The sequence below is a fragment of the Alligator sinensis genome, unplaced genomic scaffold (assembly GCF_000455745.1).
Source record: "Alligator sinensis unplaced genomic scaffold, ASM45574v1 scaffold950_1, whole genome shotgun sequence".
In the NCBI taxonomy this organism is placed as follows: Eukaryota; Metazoa; Chordata; order Crocodylia; family Alligatoridae; genus Alligator; species Alligator sinensis.
Genome location: NW_005842331.1, coordinates 558,038 through 580,247, shown reverse-complemented (window position 1 = coordinate 580,247; position 22,210 = coordinate 558,038). Strand labels below are relative to the sequence as shown.

General features: G+C 46.2%; 1 protein-coding gene across 1 annotated transcript in view; it reads right to left on the bottom strand.

The window, feature by feature from the left end:
- Nucleotides 1-22,210, bottom strand: part of TSPAN4 (tetraspanin 4) — an 857,269-nt gene that overhangs the window by 686,906 nt on the left and 148,153 nt on the right. The window contains 1 exon segment of the mRNA XM_006039403.3: nucleotides 9,675-9,762. Within this exon segment, the coding sequence (XP_006039465.2) occupies nucleotides 9,675-9,762 (88 nt within the window).

Below are 22,210 nucleotides of genomic sequence, written 5' to 3'. Positions count from 1 at the left end.
GACTTTGCCAAGGATGGAGGTGAGACTGACTGGCCTATAGTTGCCCGGGTCCTCCTTCCTCCCCTTCTTGAAAATGGGGACCACATTGGCCCTTTTCCAGTCCTCCGGGACTTGGCCCGTGTGCCACGAGCGTTCAAATATTCCCACCAGTGGCTCTGCAATGATGTCGGCCAGTGCCTTCAGCACCCTCGGATGGAGCTCATCCGGGCCTGCCGACTTAAAGGCATCCAGTTCTTCCAAGTGACTCTGCAAATCAATGATTGCAATGTAATCATCAGGGATTTGGGTTTTCCATTTTGCACGGGAAAACATAAAAAATAGCGGGTTCTCCTTCTACCCAAGAAAAACGCAGATTTTTCATTTTAACAGAGAAACAGGCAGATTTTGCTCTTTTGCAAAGCACTATCTGCAGGCTGGCAGAGTTCCAGCCTGCAGGGTGCTGAGGGGAGCAGGAGGAGGGCAGTCAGGCAGGGGGCACCGTATGCATGTACATGCACATGGCTGCCAGGCAGCCGGAGGCGCTCCTGCAGGTAAGTTCGGGGGGGGGGGTGGTAATTGAGGCCCCCATAGGGAGGGAAGGAGTTGGGCAGTGCAAGGCTGGGGCTGGGGCTGCTACCCAGCTGGGCGGTGCAATGCACAGCCACAGGGCCCTGGCAGGGAGAGGGATGGGGCCACAGGCAGCTCATCAGGGGGTGGGGGCAGGAGCTGCTCTCCACCTCTATGCACACTCCCAGGAGGGCAGGGGAGCACGTGCCCCCAGATCTGTGCATGAGGCGGAGGTGAGCTGCCCAGTGCAGGTTTGGGTTCCTTGCCCTGCTGCCCTCCCCCGGGGCTGGCAAGTGAGGCCTGGCACAGCAGGGCAGAGCAGGGTCAGGCAGGGAAGCTCACTACTGCCACTGTGAGCCCTGCACCATGCTGGCGACACGTACCTGGCAGCAGCAAGGGGCAAAACCCTCAGCTGCTGACCCCACTGCTGCCAGGCAGGCAGAAGACACCTCACCAGGGCAGCACAGGGCTTGCAGTAGCAGCAAGAAGCTTCCCCATGTGACCCCGCTTTGCTCTGCTGCACAGGGTCCCACCCGCCAGGCTGTGGAGGCCCCAGGGGAGGGCAGCAGGGTGGGGAGCCTGAGCCTGCAGCAGGCAGCCTGCCCCTGCCCTGACCCTGCATACAGATCCAGGGGGCACAGGTCCCCCTGCCCCCCATGTGAGTGCGCACAGCAGCGGGGAGCCAGACCCTGCCCCCACACCAGCCCACAGCAGGCAGCCCACACCTGCCTCCCCATGGGCTCTGCTCCAGCCATACAGCCCACAGGGCACGGGGAGAAGCCAGGTTTGGGTGCTGCTGCAGGGGGCTGGAGGCTGTGGACCCAGGTCCCTGGCCCCATAGCCCTGGCACCTAGGGCTCCAGCAGGGCCAGGGTGCTGTGGCTTGGGAGTGAGGAGCCTGGACCTGCATCCTAGTGAGCTAAGGGGTCAGGGGTGAGCTGATTTTCCATGTTAAAAGTCCAAAATCAAATACGAAAATTTATAGGTACTTTATTTATTTTACTATAGTGATTGAGACACTGATAGACTTCCAAATTGCTTTAAAATTGTAAATATATTAATAAAACATTGTGTTTAATTGATATCTATATGTGTAGTGGTGTTTCATTTTAATTGTGGATTCTGGGGTTTTTATCAAAGGAGCTGCGATTTTTTTATAAGAGAATTTGTGATTTTTTTTTATCAGGGAAAACTAGGATCATTCATCCCACTACAATCAGGACAATTTGCTTACATGAGGTGGGCAGGCACTAGAACCCTTTCTCCTTGCCACAGTGCAGGGGGAAGTGCTGACCGCCACCGCTTCCTACTGCTTTGGCACAGGAAGAAGCCCCGAGCTGCCTAATAACACCAAAAGTCCAACTCCATGGGCCAGATCCAGTGGCTCAGCAGGCTGGGTTCAGCCCATGAGCTGTAGGTTGACAACCCTTGGCTTAGCAGATAAGGCACTGCACTGAGTTCCTTCCCCCACTCTGCCCTTATCCTGCTCTGTGAACTTGAGCAAGTCCCTTCATAGTACTGTTCCCCCATCTCTCCTCCACCCCTTGTTATTGTTGCTAAGGTCAGTATATGAGCCTAGCATTATGGGGATCTCAGGCAGGACCTTTAGACATTATTATGCTACAAATAACTATTGCCATCCTTTCTGCATCCTGGAATATGATGTGCACTCAGGGAGTTAGAGTTCCCTCATGGTTATCTCAAGCGTCACACAAGGAGAAAGCAAACCCTCCCTGGCGGGACACTGAACATCCACAGGAAGAACTGAACAAGTGCTAATGCAGGTAGCAAGCAAAGGCAAGGAAGGAGGGAACTCAACCTCACTGAGGGCATTTTTACATGTGTTGTGGGATGAAGTGCCAGGTGCTTTAATTAGTGAGCCACACTAATTAAAATTGCATCATGTGTAACAGCGTCCTTGGGCTGAAAAAATGGCAGCAAGGCACTTTGAACTAAAGCTCATGGAACATGTTTTATTTCAAAGCACCCCACTGCCATGTAAGACTGAGAACCTAGTTTGCACTTTAAGTGACCCTGCGGCCAGCAGGTATAGGAAAGTAGCATACCCCATGGAAAGATTAGAGTGCCATGCGAAGAAATCTGGTGTGACATGTGGAAAATACCTGGGTGCCGTGTGGAAGTTACCTGTACGAGTGCCGTGTGTAAGAGTAAGTGTGGTGTGCAGACAGAATATAAAAGGAATTTTTCCCCTCAGAGCTGGTGCGTGCCTGGGGAGTGCCTGAGTATCTGGAGTTCAATTGGTGTGCCTGGGAGGTGGTTGTGAGAGCTCCTGAGTGTGTAGTGAGTCTGGAGCACCTGGGAGGTGGTAGATTAAGTGGATTTCTGGTTGGGAGTGTGCCTGAGACATGGAGCCTGTGAGGCTGAAAAACAAAGGATACTTACTTGAAGCTGAAGTCTCCCACCACTGATACAAAATAGATCAACACTACTAGCATACTGCAGAGAGGGAAACTGTGTGAGGGTCGTTCTGGTTTATCTGTCCCCTACCTTTCCCCAGTAGCATGACCCAGCAGTCCCTATAGGTAAATATCACCCCTCCTTCCTTGTGTTTTATGTCTGTATGTACCCACATGTTATATAGTGTTGTAAATAGTAGGCAACTTAATTGTATGTATGTGATGAGGGACAGGTCATAAATAAAATACTTACCGCAGGGAAAGGGACTGAATGGAGCAGAGATGTGACGAGAGCGGGAGAACGATGCTTCCAGAGCTGCTGCTCCTTTAAGATGGAGAAACCCTGAGAGGGGTGGCACAGCATGCAGAGAGATGACTGAGAAGAAAAAAAACTTGAAAGGATGGCTGGGAGTGAAGAATCCCTGGAACCTGACCCAGGTGGAAAAGAGGACTCAACTGGATACCAATACGAAGACACCGGTGAAGTAAGTTCATTAAAAAAAAAATACTCTGCAGAAAAAAAGCACGTCAGCCAAAGCTGCGAGAAGGAGGAACAGCAGCTATCCATCAGGTCTAAGTGAAAATTGGCCCTGTTGTTTCTTTTTGTGTATTTTTGAACATTGAGCTGAGCCAATCGGGCTCTAAGGGACTTGAGGAGAGAAAGAGCCTGAGTGACGGCTAATCCCTCACCCTTAAAAAAAAAAACAACCCACAAAAACAAACAAACGAGAATGTTCCAAGGGACTTAATGAGAACAGATCATACCTGGATATAGAGGAAATTCTAAGGAAACTACAGATACGAAAAAGAAAAAATATCCTGGTTGCGTTTGAACTTTTCAGTTACCTTTACCCTAAAAAGTATGTCATCTGAATCTAGATCCAATGAAGTATTCCTAAAGTAAAAATTAAGAGTTGTATGCACCAGTGGGAAATAACCGCGATGTGTCTGACTGTGAACTATTTATAGATGTAAATAAATAAATAAATAAAAGAAAGAAAACCGCATAACTCAAATAAGACTTTGATTCAATTGATGACATGATTTGTGAGTATTAGCTAAGAGAGGTACAGAAGAGTTGATAACCCAGATAAATCTCTACATGGATTGCCAGTGTCCGACTGTGGAAAAGAAATTTAAGTAACACTTCCCAACTAATAACATCCAAATTAATCAAGATGTGGCAGGAGAGACAGAATATACTGCAGGAGTCACAAGGCTAGACAATCTGAGAAATAAGGGATAAAATAAGACCTCCAACATAAGCGATACCACCACAATGTATATGTACTATAGTATAGTGTTCTTTTAGGATTAGGTATTTTGATTTTCTAGTAACTGGTTGTCAGATGTTAAATAAACTGTTAGATTCGTTCATCCTTAAACAGCGTGTGTAGTCCCTCATTTAGGAAGGGTCTGGGTGTCTGGTTGATAGATGCCAGATCTTGGGTCCAATCCTCCAGCTCTTCCCTGCCCATCATCCGTGGGGTGGCTAACATTGGATTAAAAGTTAAATTAAATTGATTTTGGCCCCTAACAGCCATTTTCTCAGCGCAGAGGCGTGCTGGGACACTGATACACGTGACGTGGAAGGCTGCCAGAGTGCGTCAATTTCTGTGCTCCAGCAGACTCGATTAATCAATTCCAGCATGTCAGAGCAGGCTCCACACGTGTGTATAGGAGCCCTGAGATCTCAGCAGCACAATTCTTCCCCCTCTCAGGAAAGTGAATGGGGAAACAATCACATTCTGAGGCATTCAGGACTGCATCTAAGAGCAGAATTATGTATTGATCATCTTAAAAGTGATTTACTGAACTAATATCTGTGCCTTTCTTCCTTCCTCCAAACCCGATTTATTCCCCAAATGGAAATGCATTTGGGGTTAATATAAAGCTAAATAAAAGTCCTTTTCAAAAGTCCTTTTCCCTCTAAAGAGTCAAAGCTTTGAATAAACTATGTGAAACAAAAATGCTATTAATCTAACCACTGAGCCTCTATGGAGCTTCTCTGTGCAGTTTTTTAATAACATTTTATAACTACTAAGCAGGCAGGAGCATTCCCTAGGGATAGGTTATCCCCACAACTGTAGGGTTCCCTGCATTGTGCCCTGGAGACAGGTGGCACTAACCGCTGTCAGACAGAATACTAGACTGGAAGGACCACATGTTGCCATTCCTACATTTCAAAGTACAAGATCCTTTTGGTAACTCCCCTATGTCCCTGAGCCAACACACAAACTAGACAAGGGGAACAGGTCTCCATTTATGTTTCATTCCCTTGCTTCTTTAACTTGAGAAACTGAGACAGCGTAATCTCCTTCAGTCCCACTAAGAGTGCCCGCAACCATTATATTTCTCCCCAGACATAAACAGGGGACACCAAGGAAGAGGTGATCAGTTATACAGCTATATCTCAGCTGGAATCCGAAGTGAGATTTCTTTGCAGCATGGAGCCAAATGTACTTTCTTCTATTAATTTAGTCCCCTGAGTGATGTACTCAACCTGTTCCATTGCTAAATCCCAGAGAATACCACTGGAATCTGAATATTCAAACCCTAACTTGACTTCCCTCTGCTCCCTTCCCACAAGGCTAACCACAGCCAGAACTCAAATAATAGCAGAAGATTTACTAGTGCTATTTTATCTAGAATAGAAGAAAGCTAGTGACATTTACCTTGAATACGTTTTTGTCTGTGTTTACTCGCAGGTTCCCAGACCTTGATGCAGCAAAAGGTGCTATTCTGTTGTGCTACAGAGTTACCACTCTGGTGTTATGTATCACTTAGTTAAAAGACATGTCATGGGTGGGTGCTGCAGCAGTTGAGCAATTAGGAGGAAAGGGGGAAAGACATTGCTTTCCTCACAGCCGAGACAAAATTTCACATCTGAAACCCTGAGAAGATACTATGCACCCACCTTCCTGAAACAAGTGGCTTTTTCAAGGGAGCTTATGCTACAGCACCCTAATCATGCACAGAACAGAGGAGATTAGCCCCATGATGTTTGGAATATTAGTAAAATTGATCCCCATGATGACACCTTGACAAACTGCCCGATACTGAAGGCCAATACAAAATAAACAGGCCAGCTGAATAAGAAAGCCTGACTGCACGAAGCAAAGTGATGCAAGAGAACCACATGCAAGGCATCAGCCAAGTAATACAAAGCTAGGGTATTTGTATTTCCTCATTGCCCCAGATCCGTTTACCTTTTCTCAGCCAGCTTGAGGCACTGCTCAAACAAAGGGTTCTTTGGAGACACGATCCAAAAACAGCTTGGGAAACCAACAGTGCAGCACAGCAAATTGTTATAGAAGCAGAACAGGATGAAAAAGCATACTCCACCCACAGCACTTACACAGCCACAGTATCACCATATCCAAGCCTCTCACAGCCTTTAACACATTTATTTTTACAGCACTTCAGAGTAAGGGAAGTGCTATTATCCCCATTCTTCAGATGGGAAGACTGAGGCTAAGTGACTTACCCATGCTCACACAGGAAGAGCAGGGAATTGAAGCCAGGTCTCCAACATCCCCTAACCAGTGTGCCACCCTCTTGCTCTGCATACAAACAGCCCAGCTTGTACTTTCACGGAGCAGTCATATGACTAGTCCGTAGCATAACTAAGGTGGGGTGATAAGGGCAGCAGCTCAAAGCACCAACATGGTGGGGGTGGAAAATGGCCACACAGGCAGCACAGCAGCAGCTGGCAGTCCCTGCTGCCTCCACACATCACTGCTGCCCTGGGCATCCAGCTACTTTGTCACACCTCTGTGACTACCTGCCACTAGGGCAGGGGAACAATGAAAACTCAAGCACAGAAGAGTAATCCAACACACTCTGGGTCACTGGTAGGACCAGCCACCACCGACACAACTGCTGAAACAGCTCGTGCTGGCCTCTTTAGCACCATACTTTTGCCAGCTACCAGAGGAAGGAGCTCTGCTCAGAGCATGTACCATTCTATGTCTATTCCCAGTGGGAAGTGATTTCACGCAATATGTGCATGCCTCCTCACAGGGCTAGCAGAGGTAGACCTGACAGCACAGACTGGGCCTGTGCTCTTGGCTCCCATCACCTCCAAGCTCTTGGCTCCAGGGGTGGTTTTTTGTCAAATATGCATCACATGTGATGACAACAGCTTCCCAAAACCTCACCATCCTGGTGCAGAAGGAAACAGGTTCCAGGGGCAGGGCCCCCAGGAGGGTGATTGTTGCACAAAGCTAACCATGAAGCAGTGAAAATGCTGTCTGAACTGGAAGCCACACAGCCACCCAACATCAAAAACCAGCTGAAGGCTTTTAGTCAGGAGGGAGTAGCAAATCAGTAGCCAGTATTGATATAGCACATCCCCTCACGCTTCAGCCTGCAAATGATCACAATCTCCATCTATTCTGAGTTTTCTTTAGAGCACTTCTGGACAACTACCAATTGTGGGCTGTATCCTCAGATGACGGAAGCTGGCATCACTCCACTGAAGCAGATGGACCAGCACTCATTTACACTAAATGAGGAGCTGGTTATTGAAGTGAGAAAACCTCTGCCCCAGGAGACATCTTCTGCAAAAGGATCCTTCTCATTCATACCCTTCTCCTCACTTGCTGGATCACACCCAACCTAACCACAGGATCCACAGTAACGTCCATTTATTCATAATGAATTTTCTGCAGGAAAGGACTTGAATCTGAGAGATTAGACAAGGAGGGAAGAAAAGGAAGCATCCATGACAAGAATCTGTTGTCTCCTGCAAAGGCAAAACCCACGTGCACAACTAGAGGATGTCAAAGGAGGATTCTGTGCATACTAGAGGAGCTCAAAGAGTGCTTGATATGATACAAAGCCTGAGCCTCCTTTTCAATGTCTTGTGGATAAAGCAATTACTGTTGTTCAAGATGAAGTCAAAGGAAGCAAGTGCCCAGATAAACAGCTTCCAGTGCCATATACACAACAATAAGCCCCTCCCTCCACCCAAGCCCTCACTCCTGCACATATCACGTTATAACATAAGAGACTGTGAAAGAAAAGGAAATGGTAGTGGTTAAAGAGGTCAGAATTCCCAGTCACAATGATTGGGAAAAAGGGCGAAACACTGCAAGCAGCCATAGCCCAGATCAATATTCCTCATATCCACAACATATTGGCTCTGAGCTCTGTGCATGACCCTGGAACCAGCTTTCAAGCTGGAGAGCTGCACTGCTTTTCCCCCTGTGTGTCTGTTTTAACTACTCATGATTAAAGCAATTACTTTCACTCAATAAGGCCTTTGTGACAGGTATGGCATCATCCTCTGCCACATACTCCACAACTCACACTCTCCTCACTAGAGATGTCAGCCATTTGCAAAAGCCATCTCCTTTTGCTTCCATAATTCATACATTACTTATGTATTAGCAATACTAGCCAAAGCTAGAAATATGTAGTGCACCTGTGCTTTTATTCAGCATCTTTCCAACTTAGATTTCTTGGCTTAAGGGTGCAAAGCCAAGGGTTCCCTCAATCCCTTCCTACCTAATTTATTTCATTTACTTAGGGAATGCTCAACAGCTTTCTGAACACAGATTCTTTCCATTCTCTTGGCCATGACCCCAAAAAGAAGGTCCAGATATTAGTATCCGAGTCCCATTTAAATTCAGTGGCATTTATCTCCTCTAAAGCATCCATTCTTTTACCTGTGAAGTTCTCCAGTCCTACCTAAAAAAAACCCAAACATTTAGGCAAGCACAGGCTTCTTCTAGCTCTGCCTCTGCCCCTAACACAGGTGCACAAGGTATAATGAGTCATTCACAAAAGGTGTATTGAGTTCTCCCAACTGGAATAACATAGGAGATGCAGGTATCTAATTTACTAACTCTGAGAGACACCATTGCAAATAATCATTACACAATATTTTTTTTTAAAGTATTAAATGCCATGTTTAGCTGAGCATGTCCTATTGGATTATTGATGGCAGAGAACAAAAATATTTGCAACAAAGCCAATGGAATATTTGCACTAACAACGGAGATTTAAAAGAAAAAAAAATCAAGTTTTTTTTATTCATTGTGTTGTTAGCTGGGATTGCCAGAAAAAAGAGAATCTAAAGGGAGTGAGACTGGCATCCAACCCCCTTTGAATCAACTACCTCCCTTAGGCTCCTTTGAATATCTCAGTCTGCAATTTCAAAAAGCATTAACTCAACTATAGGAATGTCAAATGAGAAACCCCTACTGGAACATCTAGGCCCTCCCTACACCACATCTTGTGTTATTCTCCTCCAATATCTTCCCTAGTGCTTGATCCAATCTATGCTTAAAGCAGTATCATGAGGCATCTGATCACAGTTCTTCCCACCAATGTTCTCTTCTCAAATCAGTTAAAATGCATCTCATGGAGCAAGATAAAGGCATTACTCAGGATGAAAAGTTTCCTGACTGATGCTGGTCTTCGCCAGCAAGAGTGATTAAACTCTCAATCCCCCCCGCACCCCACTCTGAAGTGGCCTCAATGCAAAATGTAGCTGTGGTCAGAAAAGAACACAATGTAGGCATTTTAAACATCATGTTGAGCATTGGATCAGTAAACTGAACAATTTTTTTATACAGAAACCAACTGATGGAATTTGTACCCAGTTATTCCATATGGAATAGCCAAGAAGAGGCTGTTTGTACAAAAATGTTTTCCGCTTCATGAATCCTCACAGAAGACAAAGATCCCAAAATTAGAAACTCACTGTGGCTGGAGGTTTCACTGATGGTACAAGGATGGACCAGGATATGGCTTGGATGTCACACAGCAATAATGGTCCTTCAGTGCTGCCACTGTAAAATAGAAAAATACCACATTTATCAGCAAACACAACAGAAGATGATTCAGAAGACACTTCAGGAATAATGGAAGTGAGAGAAATGAAATTGTAATCCAGACCTTCCAGAGCCATAAAGCCTTGCCAAATAATCCCCACCATTGATCTTTGCCCTCATGTCCTTAAAAGTCTTTGAAAAGTATGTTACTAAAACAAAACAACAAGTGTCAAATTAATATGATAAAGTCATGTTGGGTCAAGTGGATGGAAGAAAGGTCTCTTCTTGTAGATTATCAGTCAGGGGGAAGACAGCAGTATTCTCTAGGGAAATCTCAAAGGAAATAAGAAAGCTATCATGGAACTATGGCAATGACAGAACGGGGTGTGGATTAGAGGGAGGTAACAGGTGTGTACCCCCGAACACAGAAGTAATTTTCTCTGCCCTCCTTCCAAAACATGAGTGTCCCCTGTTCCCAGGAAATATTAGCTTAAAAAAAAAAACCCTCTAGGGAAGCCCAAGTATAAAATTATTTCCCTTCTAGGGGAACAATCAAGGCCAATCACAATAACTGTTTCAAGTTTTCCGAATGACTGCTAATCACCCTAGTGAGTGCTGTCCACTGTGCATGCAACTGAAGGGCATGTGGCCTCACCTGCTGTCTGTGATCTGGATGCCAGTGAACTATCTGAGCTCACCAGCTGGCCAGCACAGGGGCTAACGCAAGTTCCTGTTTTCACATTGTTCCCGAGTCCAGGCTGATATTCAACAGGAGAAAGAAGGAATGACAAAACATCAGCAGTGCTAATCTGCATTCCAGAGCTGTGTGAAAGCAGGGTCTCCAGCCAGCACCTGCAATACCCAGCTGGTGAGCTCAGGGCCCACAGCACACATGGAGTTCCCAGCAGGAGCCCACGCTGCCATGCTGGTGGGATCAGAAAGCTCACTGTGCATGCAGCATGCAACCAAGGCGGGTAGACTACCCTGCCACACACCCCTGGATCTACTCCTGTCATCAGTAAATTAAGCCTGCAAAGTGGGAGTAGGTTTCACAGAGAATACGCACTAATGAAATACAGTCATTCTCTGTACAAAATATGGCAACAGTTGTATAGTGACACTTAACAACATTTAAGGGTAGGAAAGTTGCACCTGCTGTTACAAAAATAATTGCACCATTGTTAGAGTTATACCTATGGCAACAGCAATAAGAACTTCATTATAGGCAGGGCTTGGCAAAATTCTCCATTGCTTGTTTCTACATTAAAGTTTCCATCATTGCTACAACAGGTAGTGAATTATACACCTGGCCAAGAACACTACCAGTGTACATGCCTGCCCTAGCATTTGGAGCTGCAGCAGGATTTAAGTTAAATGCAAGCATTCAGCTTCACTATAATCTGCTCAAGGTCAAAATGCCTATAAAAATACCACAGCAACTTCACTGGCCACAAGCAGTTAAAATTGTGATATACCATCTTGTTTAACAGACAGCTGTTTTGCAAACCACTGAGGCTGGTTTAAGCAGAAGTGAACCCACACTTGCAACTAGTGGCTCCAAGTGCCGAATTCCAATAATTTCCAGATGGTCTAGAAACCAACACAACAGAAAGCAGGCAGTGCTCAGATCCTCCTTATGTGAAGGAGTGCTTCTCTCTGACATTTTACTGGCACATAAATCAACCTGGTCCAGAGGAGAATCAGTAATACTTTCCACACAGGCTGCTTTATTTTAGTTTTGAAACTGAGAATTAGCACAGTTGATAAAGTGTTTCCTGAGAAGATAGAGCTGTCTGACAAGTTTTAGGAAAATTTAAAAGAAAAAAATATATATCCTAAAATGACAAAAACCAGGAGCAGCATCACCTTTTAAGGCAGAAGGCAGCTGAACACCAAGTCTAAGCTTTAAGCCTGCATGAGTCATAACGGCAGAGTGCCTTGCTGTAAAAACAAACTAAATGACAGCAAGAAGGAGTTCAAGGCCTGTATAATGAGGGCTAGGAAAAAAATTCCTTCTTTTTACAACACTTTAGGTATCTAGAGGAGGACTTTGTCCCTGTGGAGGGCAGCTTTAAATAAACACAGACAAAGTTGGATGCGCTGTGTCAAGGCTCAGCAGTAAAGCTTGCACCTCTCTCTGTATCTTCCTTCTTGTACCCCCTTCCGGAGGGGCAGTTACTGCAACTCTCAGTGCTGTGAACTGAAAAGGGACTACAGTGTGGGTAGGTATAGCCATTGCAGAGGCACAGTAATCAGGGAAGGATTAGGTACCCAGTTACATACCCTGGGTTCCTGGTAAATGGGATCTCTACCCACAGAACAAGGACAGTGTCACCGGAGTCCTATATGCAGTAATGTCTTCCTCCTTGCTTTTATTTATTTTTAAATGGGAGTGCCAGGGCCACCTTAATTCTGCCCCCACTTTTTCAAAAGCAACAAACCAAGGATGGATCTTTCTCAGGACAAGGTGGAGGCATTGATCTCTATGCAAAAGAGCAGTACACGTGCTTGGAGGCTGACGATGGCTCCAAAAATGGACAGCTTGAAACCCTTGGGGTCAAGTTGCGGGGGGGCGGGGAGGGTGAAGCTAGACCTAACTGTAGGTGTATACAACAGACCACCAAACCAGGGGGAAGAACTCAATCTGGAGTTCACCTGATAATTGACTCAGGCCACACGTACACATGACATGGTCATCATGGATGATTTTAATTATCCAAACATCTTCTGGGAGGAACACTCAGCCAAGTTGGATCAGTTGCAATCCTTCCTGACCTGTGTTGAGGAGCTCTTCCTGACTCAGGAGGTTCATGGGCCATCCAGAGGTGATGCTCTGCTAGACTTGGTCCTGACCAAAGGAGATGACCTAGTGACCAACTTAAATATAGAGGGAAGTCTGGGGGACAGCGACCATGATACCATCATGTTCGCTGTCTGACGTTAGGCAGACAAATCGGATAGCAGGATTGAAGTCTTGAACTTCAAAAATGCAAATTTCAACAAGCTTAAGTCACTAGTAGAGCAAGTGGTACAGGAGCAGGGACTGAAGGCGAAAGGTGTGCACAAAGAGTGGTGTTCCTTAAGGACACAATCCTTGAAGCACAAAGGAAGTCCCTTCCCATGCGGAGAAAAGGTAACAGAAGGGCTGGGAAGCCCTCTTGACTAAACAGGGAAATCATGGTCCTCTTAAGAAAGAGGCTTATAAACAATGGAACCTTGGGGCGGGCCCCAAGGAGGACTATTCCACGATGGCACGCATTTGCAGGGAACAGATAAGGTAGGCTAAAGTGACAACCAAATTTAGATTAGCAATGGGAATCAAGTACAACAAGAAGTCCTTCTTTAGAACCATAGGGAACAGGAGAAAAACAAATGGGAGTGTGGACCCACTGCTCAGCAACTCAGGAGAGCTGGTTACTGGCACTCAGGAGAAAACTGAACTCCTGAATGACTATTTCACCTTGGTCTTTCACCGGACCAAGGGGAAAACCATGCCAGGTAGAGTACAGGATAAGCACGGTAGGAATAATCACTGTCCTACTATTGCTATAGAATTGGTGTATGACCAATTTAAAAAAGTAAACATATACACGTCAGCGGGACCAGATGATCTTCATCCGAGAGTGCTGAAGGACCTAGCCGAAGTCATTGTGGAACCCCTGGCTCTTCCACAACTCGTGGAGCTCTGGAGAAGTCCCTGAGGACTAGAAGAGGGCCAGTGTTGTGCCCATCTACAAGAAGGACAGGAGGGAGAACCCAGGTAAATATAGGCCAGTCAGCCTAATTTTCATCCTAGGAAAAATCCTAGAACAGTTCATCAAGCAGTCTATCTGCAATAAGTTTGCAGAAGGTAAGATTCTGAATGACAGCCAGCATGGCTTCATCATGGGTAGGTCTTGCCTTACCAACCTCATCTTCTTCTATGACCAGGTAACTCGCCACCTGGACACGAGAGAGCAGGTTGACATTGTATACCTAGACTTCCAAAAGGTCTTTGATCTAATATCCCATGATGTCCTCATGAGAAAATTGGAAGATTGTGGGCTTAACTCCGAGACAGTCAGGTAGGGAGAAACTGGCTGCAGGGTAGGACCCAGAGAGTCACAGTGAATGGATCTGTGTCATCCTGGCAAGAAGTGGGCAGTGGTATCCCGCAGGGGTCGGTGCTCGGTCTAGTACTTTTCAACACCTTTATTAACAATTTGGATGTAGGGGTGAAGAGCTCACTGGCCAACTTCATAGACAACACCAAGTTATGGGGAAGCGTGGTCATGCTTGAAGATAGGCTACAGTTACAGGCAGACCTAGACAGGCTAGCAAGTTGGGCAGATCGGAATCTGATGAATTTTAACGTTGAGAAATGCACAGTGCTCCACCTCGGGATGAGCAACCCCCAACGCACCTACTGGCTTGGCAGCACCAAACTGACAATCACCACAAATGAAAGGGACCTGGGGGTAATAACAGACCACAGTATGAATGCTGGCAGTGCGATGCTGTAACCAGTAGGGAAAATAATACTCTGGCATGCATCAATCAATGCATCTCCAGCAAAACCAAGGAGGTGATTCATCCACTCTACTCAGCACTGGTGAGACCACAGCTAGAGTACTGTGTCCAGTTCTGGGCACCACACTTCAACAAGGACATGAACAAGCTTGAGAAAGTCCAAAGAAGAGCCACCCATATGATCAGAGTCTTAAAAGGCAAGCCATACGAGGAAAGGCTGAGGGATGTTGGACTCTTCAGCCTGAGGAAAAGAAGGCTGAGAGGGGACCTGGTAACAGCTTACCACTAGACTAGGGGAGTACATCAAGAGCTTGGTGAGCAACTGTTCACCAGGGCACCCAAGGGAAAAGCCAAGAGTAATGACCACAAACTTCTGGAAGATCGATTCAGGCTCAACATTAGGAAAAACTTCTTCAGAGTCAGGGTGTCCAGACTGTGAAAGAAGCTCCCTCCAGAGGTGGTACAATCACCTACCCTGGGAATCTTCAAGAGGATGCCAGACAGTCACCTTGCTGGGGTCACCTGACCCCCAGTTATCTTTCCTGCTTGGTGCAGGGGGCCGGACCCAATGATCTTCTGAGGTCCTTTCTGGCCTTACAATCTATGAATCTATGAATTAGCTCATGAACACACTGCACCCAATTCTTTCTTCAGAAGAGTGTAAATTAGTATTGATGCTACTGTATTGAACTCTTGCAAGTGAATGCGCAGGACAACCCTACTGCACATCTTTTAAGACTGGTGAGGGGGATGGGACAGCAAAGGGCGCACAGCGCAGTGTAAAAGACAAAGAAAAAATCCTGGGACAGTGAAGGAATATGGGTCTACTCCTCCCTTTCCTTCAATAAAGTGGCTTCTGCATCTCCCTGTGGATCTCACACTAGGGCTGTGCAAAACAGCACCATTTGGTTTGACTTCTGTTTTGCTGTTTCGAAGGGACAGTTTCGTTTCATCATTTCATTTAGTTTCATCAAAACTGTTTCGCTGTTTCAGTGCATTTTGACGTTTCACCCATAGGTTATCATAGGGAATCATGAAAATGCCTATAACTTTGTCATTTCTTGCCTGATTCAGATGCAAATTGCCGTGGTGGTAGCCCCTTCAAGGGCATGAAACCTGCCAAGTTTCAGAGAGATAGGTGCGGGGGTTTCTTGGAAACTGCACCCCAAGGTGCTGATATGCAGAACTCGTGTCACTTGCTGGCAGTGGCAGCCTCCTGTCATCCCACATGCAGATCTGGGGGCCCACACCCCTGGGAGGGCTGTGGAATTGTGCCGGACTCCTCCCAGGAATGCAGGCTCCCGGATCTGTGCTTGGGATGACAGGAGGCTACAGCTGCCGCTTGGGACCGGCACTGGGCACAGCCTGCACCCCATGCCAGGAAGACTAGTACCGCCGCTGGCCCCAGGCAGCAGCAGCAGCCTCCTGTCATCCCATATGCAGATCTGGGGGCCTGTGTCCCCAGGAGGAGTCCAGCAGCACTGGGAGGGCAAGTTGAGCTCCGTGGGGCTGGTGGAGCCGCTTGGAGCACAGCTTGGGCTCTCCATGCCTCCCACTGCCAGGCTGCACTCTGAGCAGCTCTGCCAGCCCCACGGAGCTGAGCCTGGCAGTGGGAGAGCCAGTGGCAGAGCTGCTTGGAGTGCAGCCCTGGCCAGTGGCTCTCCCCTGCCTCCCACCACCAGGCTCATCTCCATGGGGCTGACAGAGTCGCTCAGAGCTCAGCCTGGCAGTGGGAGGCAGGGAGAACCAGAGCTGTGCTCTATCTCCTGTTGCTGGGCTGAGCTCTGTGGGGCTGGTGGAGCCGCTCAGAGCGCAGCCCTGGCTCTCCCCCACCTCCTGCCACCAGATGGCTTTGAAACTCTAAACGGTTTGAAACATTTCAAGTGCCCTCATTTCATTTTGAAGCTTTTTTGAAGCCTTTTGTTTCATTTCAATTTCACTGTTTCAAGCTTGAAATGTGTTGAAACAGCTTCGAAAGGAAACACTTGTCGAAATTTCACACAGCCCTACTTCACACTCGTGCTGGAAGGGACATCACAAGGACATGGGTGGTGCAATGGGGGCCCCCTTAATAGACCTGTAAAGAATGGAGTATGTTGTCATAGGACACAGGCTTGGTGGGGGAAGTCTGCAAGACCCACTTGCATTCATCCAGCCTGCTGATGTCACCAGCCTGCTCTCTAAGAACACCTTCTAGTAGCTAGAGCAACCCAAAGGTTAAAAAAACCGTAAAGGACTTAAAAAAAATAAACTGACAGGGACATTAGAGTACGCCTCCAGAACCTCAGCAGTCCCAGTTTTCAGATACTTATGGGCATCCTACACATATAACACATTTTATATCACACCTTCCTGTCTCCACAATCTCTCTCAGAGCCAAAGGCTCCCCACAACACACCCTAAGTATCTCAGAGTTGTTACTACAAAAGACTGGTGCTGGAAATGAGTCCCAAAAGAAAGTTCACAACAACAATTTCCAAACCACATCAGCATCTTCTCCATACCCTATACAGTGATATCATTGCAAACCAGAATTCTTTCTCCAGCTGCACTGAGGCTTCACCTTCTGTGCACTGCTTAGGATCATAGAAAATTAGGGTTGGAAGGGACCTCAGGAAGTCATCTAGTCCACTGGTTCTCAACCTTTCAATACCAAGATCCATTTGTAAACATCAATGGCTAGTCCCAACCCAGTGCCCCTCACTCCTGACCTACTGCCCCCCGTCCACAGGCCCCATCCCCCCACCTCCTCTTGCAGGCTGGAGCTCTGCCAGCCTGCAAAGGAAAAGGCAGGGTTTCTTATGTTTTTCTACTGTAAAGGAGAATCCATTTTTAAAGTTTGTTGATCCATTTTTAAAGTTTGTTCACAACCCTTTCATATATTCTTCCAACCTACTTTTGGGTTGCGACCCATGGGTTGAGAAATGTTGTTCTGGTCCAACCCCCTGCTCAAAGCAGGACCATCTCCAACTACATCATTGTTGAGCCGGGCATTAAAAACCTCCAAGGATGGATAGTCCACAACCTCTCTGGGTAACCTGTTCCAGGGTTTTACTACCCTCCTAGTGAGAAAGTTTTTCCTAATATCCAACTTAACAACAAGGAGCAGTAGACTCAAGTTGCAGCAAGGGAGGTTTGTCTGTCACCACTGAGAACAGTCTAGCTCCATCTTCTTTGGAACCCTCCTTCAGGTACTTAAAGACTGCTATCGACTCCCCTCTCAGCCTCCTCTTCTGGGCTAAGTATAATAGTCCGAGGCTGAATCGGGTCAGTCTTGACCCAAATCAGTTAAGTCTGATACTACATTCAACCAGGTTTATCTTAAACTGGTTTCAGTTATTTTGAGTTGAACTTCTGTTCTGTTATAGTTTTAAACCAGTTTCTGATTACTAGACTGGGTTTATGTGCAACTTCTATCCCCGGCCCTGCAGACTAAATAAACTCAGTTCCCTCAGCCTCTCCTCAGAAATCATCTGCCCCAGCCCCCGAACCATTTTTGTTGCCCTGTGTTGGACTCTCTCCAACTTGTCCACATGCTTTCTATTGTGGGGGGCCCAAAACAGACACAGTACTCCAGATGTGGCCTCACCAATGCATGAGAGAGGGAAATTATCACTTCCCTCAATCTGCTGGCAACACTCATACTAATGCAGCCCAGTATGCTGTTAGGCTTTTTCACAAAAAGGGCACAGTGTTGACTCATATTCATCTTATTGTCCATTCTAACCCCCGGGTCCTTTTCTGCAGAGCTACTGCTTAGCCAGTTGGTCCCAAGCCTTAGCAGTGCACGGGAATTCTTCTGTCCTAAGTGCAGGACTTTGCACTTGTCCTTGTTGAACCTCATTAGATTTATTTTAGCCCAATCCTTACTCTGAACAAGCTCACACACTAAGTTGTTCACAGTAATTAAAGTCCACCTCAGTCTCGTACATAAAGCTGTTTATAAAACATCAACAAACAATAAAAAGACTGAATTATCCCTAACAAGAGTGGTCTCCTAGTACATACCAAGGATGGTATTCAAAATCATGGCTGGATGCAAGAATTGAAAAAGAGTGGAAATCAACAGACCAAAATTTGTGTACTGGAAATTAGGCCTAATCAGGGAACATACAAGGTGCCAATGAACTATTCAGGCCATAGTCTTTTTGATGGAGGGAGGGAAGATGTCTTAATTTGGTGATCCAGCCAGGAAGAAAAAAAAATTGACAATGATGCCAGGAAAAGAGATGGACTAAGGGGAACAAGCTTCAACATCATGGCTCCCAACCCCACCATCTTCAGCTAGATTCAAACCACTACCCAGAATGGGAGGACTCTTTTCCTGTTCTCCCTCTTCCCTCCTGTGTCCTTTTCTTTCCTTCCCTTATTTCTTCTCTTTTCCTCTCTCTCTTTTTGTCTTCTGTTTAGTCTAAGCTTAGCCAGCTAAGACTGCAACTTTTACATAACTGCCCATGACCAGAAAGGCAGCTAAAAGAAACATCTCAAATGCTCTAAAATCGAAGCTGGTATAAGTTAGCCAACTCTCAAGAGTGGCTGTCTCTCTAGCAGTGAGCTTGCCGGCAAGAGACAGCAGCAGACTAAAGCTGCATTTTCTATCTTTTCTGTTCTTCTCTCTCACTTGCTCTCACTGTGTCTTATTTTGTCTTTAACAGAATCAAATCCTGCTGTAAAATTTCCAGCCCATCTCAATTAACTCATGTCTTCTCCTCAGAAAGAATAGTTATTACCAACTTTAATGCCTTTCAAAAGACTGTCAAACAAAATATATTTTTTTCCTTTTAAAACCTCTGTCCCTAAAGGGAATAAGAGATATTGTTAAAAATGAAAGTCTTACTTAATACTTTATATTTTAAATGTTTCATAAGGTTTTTTTTCCTCCTTTTTCTGTAACTTAATAAAAGATTTTTAATGGTGACTTGGCAGAGACAAGCTGTGGTCTCTGTACTTGAGACCCTGAACCTTCTTTATCAGTTGATTGTTGTTCAGACGGGCTAAATTTACCCACTCTTCTCGGCCAGATCCAGATCACAGGGCTCCGCACAGGCCAAATGTGGACACGGCAGCAAAGTGGCAAGCAGCATCAGGGAGCCACAGGTGTTAATATGGCCATCACTCACCCCCCGCCACTGACATGCATCTCCCAATGGAGCTCTGTATCCTGGATTTTAGCAGTGGACCCTGCCCTCACTCAGACTCCTCCCCCCTTTCCCTCCTCCCCAAATTCCTGACCCCTCTAGGAGCCCCATAGACCACAGGTCATATGTTTGACACCCCTGCTGTAGAATAACAGGGTCATGTTGACACCTTTGACGCTTTGGCCCCACTTATTCCAAACAAAATTGATAGATGCATATATATTAGGAGATGGAAGGGACCAGATGAGATCATAGGGTCCAGCCCCCCTGCACTTGGGCAGGAAAAACTACTGGGATCAGATGACCCCAGCAAGTTGCGCATCAAGTCATTTTTTAAAGATCTCCAGGGTAGGTGACTATACTGGGGAATCTGTTCCAGACCCTAGGCACTCAAATCATAAAATAATTTTTCCTTATGTCCGATCTGAAGCAATCTTCAAGCAGTTTGTGTCCATTGTTTCTTGTATTCCCCTGTGGTGCAGTACTTATTCCTGAGGTGGCAGCCTGTCTATGGTAAGAACCTTGATTTCAATAATTGTTCTTAAACCTCTTGCTAAAGCCTGTGAGCCATTTTGGGACCATTCTCTGTGAAGGCACTTGCCATCATAGTTTGCTTTGCTGAATTTAGACACAGTGCCAGAGGGTATCTTGCAGTAGCTATGGCTCTGTCCATCAGAAAGGCAATGGGTCTTAGAAATAAATTTCTGGGGTTTACAGTAAGGAGACACAAGTTCCACAGCCAGCTCTAGTAATAATTTGCCACAGGAGTCTGAACTAGAGGCTTCATCTCACCATGCCTCTGTTTTCCCACCTACCTTTTTCCTTTCTGCTCTTATTATATACTTATACAGTAGCTCAAAACAAGGTAGTCTCCAAATGCTTCTATAACACTGCTAGTACCATGAAGAACGTTAACTGTGCAATAACTCAGATTGATGCTATAGAGTTTTTTGCATAGTCTATCAATATTATGCAGCTCACTCTATAGACTAGCAGTACTTTATTTTTTGGTCCTGGCCTGTTTTAGAAAGCTTCCTGGGTTCTTTCTGGCATGTACTGCAGATGAACTACAGTCCCTCTAATGGAAAAAAACCGCTAACAATCCTAAATTGTTTGGCAGAGTCCTTTAGGCTCACTTCACAGGCATTTACTTATTCACTTATTTATTCCCTGACCTGATCAGGAGTGGGGAATTACAGCTTGGACTCAGATGGTAAATAGAGCACCAGCACCTTAATTCAAGTCAGCAGATTACAAACTTGTCACGGACAACAGTTCTCAGGGAACTGGGGCACCTGGAACTAGACACAGATTCTTACTACCTGTCTTTTTTCTTTCCCTTTCTTTGAAAAATCTTTGATTGTTTTATCCTGTGATGAACAGCATGGTTTCCAACTGCGGCACAATTTAATGATCTCCAGCACCATCCAGTAGTTTGCTGCTGTTTAGTGGACTGCTTAAAGCAAGGGGTGAACTTGGCAATGATTAAAAGCCAGACATAGCACATGCTGGTGCTGGGCAAGATTCCCTTACACTGAGTTCTGGCAATGCATCCTAATCTTGACTAGCAAATAACCTCATCCTCCCAGCTATTACAGTCTCTGGCCTTGCCTGAAAATAAACAAGTTGCACCCATTTGGGTGGAGATTTTAGGAAGCAGAAATCCATTACTGACCAAGATGAGATCACCAAAAGCATTTAGTGGTGACCCCAGAAGGAGGGGAGGGGAGAGCTAATGCACTCACTTACTGCTTCACAGAGCATGTCTTGGACCAAACTTTGTAAAGCAAAGTTCCTTCCCAGGATTTTGAACAGGGATTGACAGTTACTATACACATACTGGCCTAAATACCAGGTCAGCAAAGATAATCTGTAGGGCAAGCTAATGGGTAGAATGATCAAATTTTACATGCACACATGTATGCACACACACATGTAATCTTTTATCCCTAGATCAGGCACAGACATCTTGGCTAGTTGCAAGTAGTGTGATTCAGTTTGTGTCCGGCTTTGTTGCCACAACCACATTTTGGACTCTGCCCTGGTGTGTTGTCCAAGTATGTTTATATTAACACATATTAACATCCGAGGGTGCTGAAGGCACTAGCCAACATCATTGCAGAGCCACTGGTGGGAATATTTGAAAGCTCGTGGCACACGGGCCAAGTCCCGGAGGACTGGAAAAGGGCCAATGTGGTCCCCATTTTCAAGAAGGGGAGGAAGGAGGACCCGGGCAACTATAGGCCAGTCAGTCTCCCCTCCATCCATGGCAAAGTCTTTGAAAAAATTATCAAGGCTCACATATGCGAGAGCCCGGCAGGACAAATTATGCCGAGGGGAAACCAGCACGGGTTCGTGGCAGGCAGATCGTGCCTGACCAATCTAGTCTCTTTTTATGACCAGGTTACGAAACGCCCGGACACAGGAGGAGGGGTGGATGTCGTATACTTAGACTTCAGGAAGGCCTTCGATACGGTATCTCACCCCATACTGGTGAACAAGTTAAGAGGCTGTGACTTGGATGACTACACAGTCCGGTGGGTGGCGAATTGGCTGGAGGGTCACACCCAGAGAGTCATGGTGGATGGGTCGGCTTCGACCTGGAAGGGTGTGGGCAGTGGGGTCCCGCAGGGCTCGGTCCTTGGACCGATACTCTTTAATGTCTTCATCAGCGACTTGGACGAGGGAGTGAAATGTACTCTGTCCAAGTTTGCAGATGACACAAAGCTATGGGGAGAAGTGGACACACCGGAGGGCAGGGAACAGCTGCAAGCAGACCTGGACAGGTTGGACAAGTGGGCAGAAAACAACAGAATGCA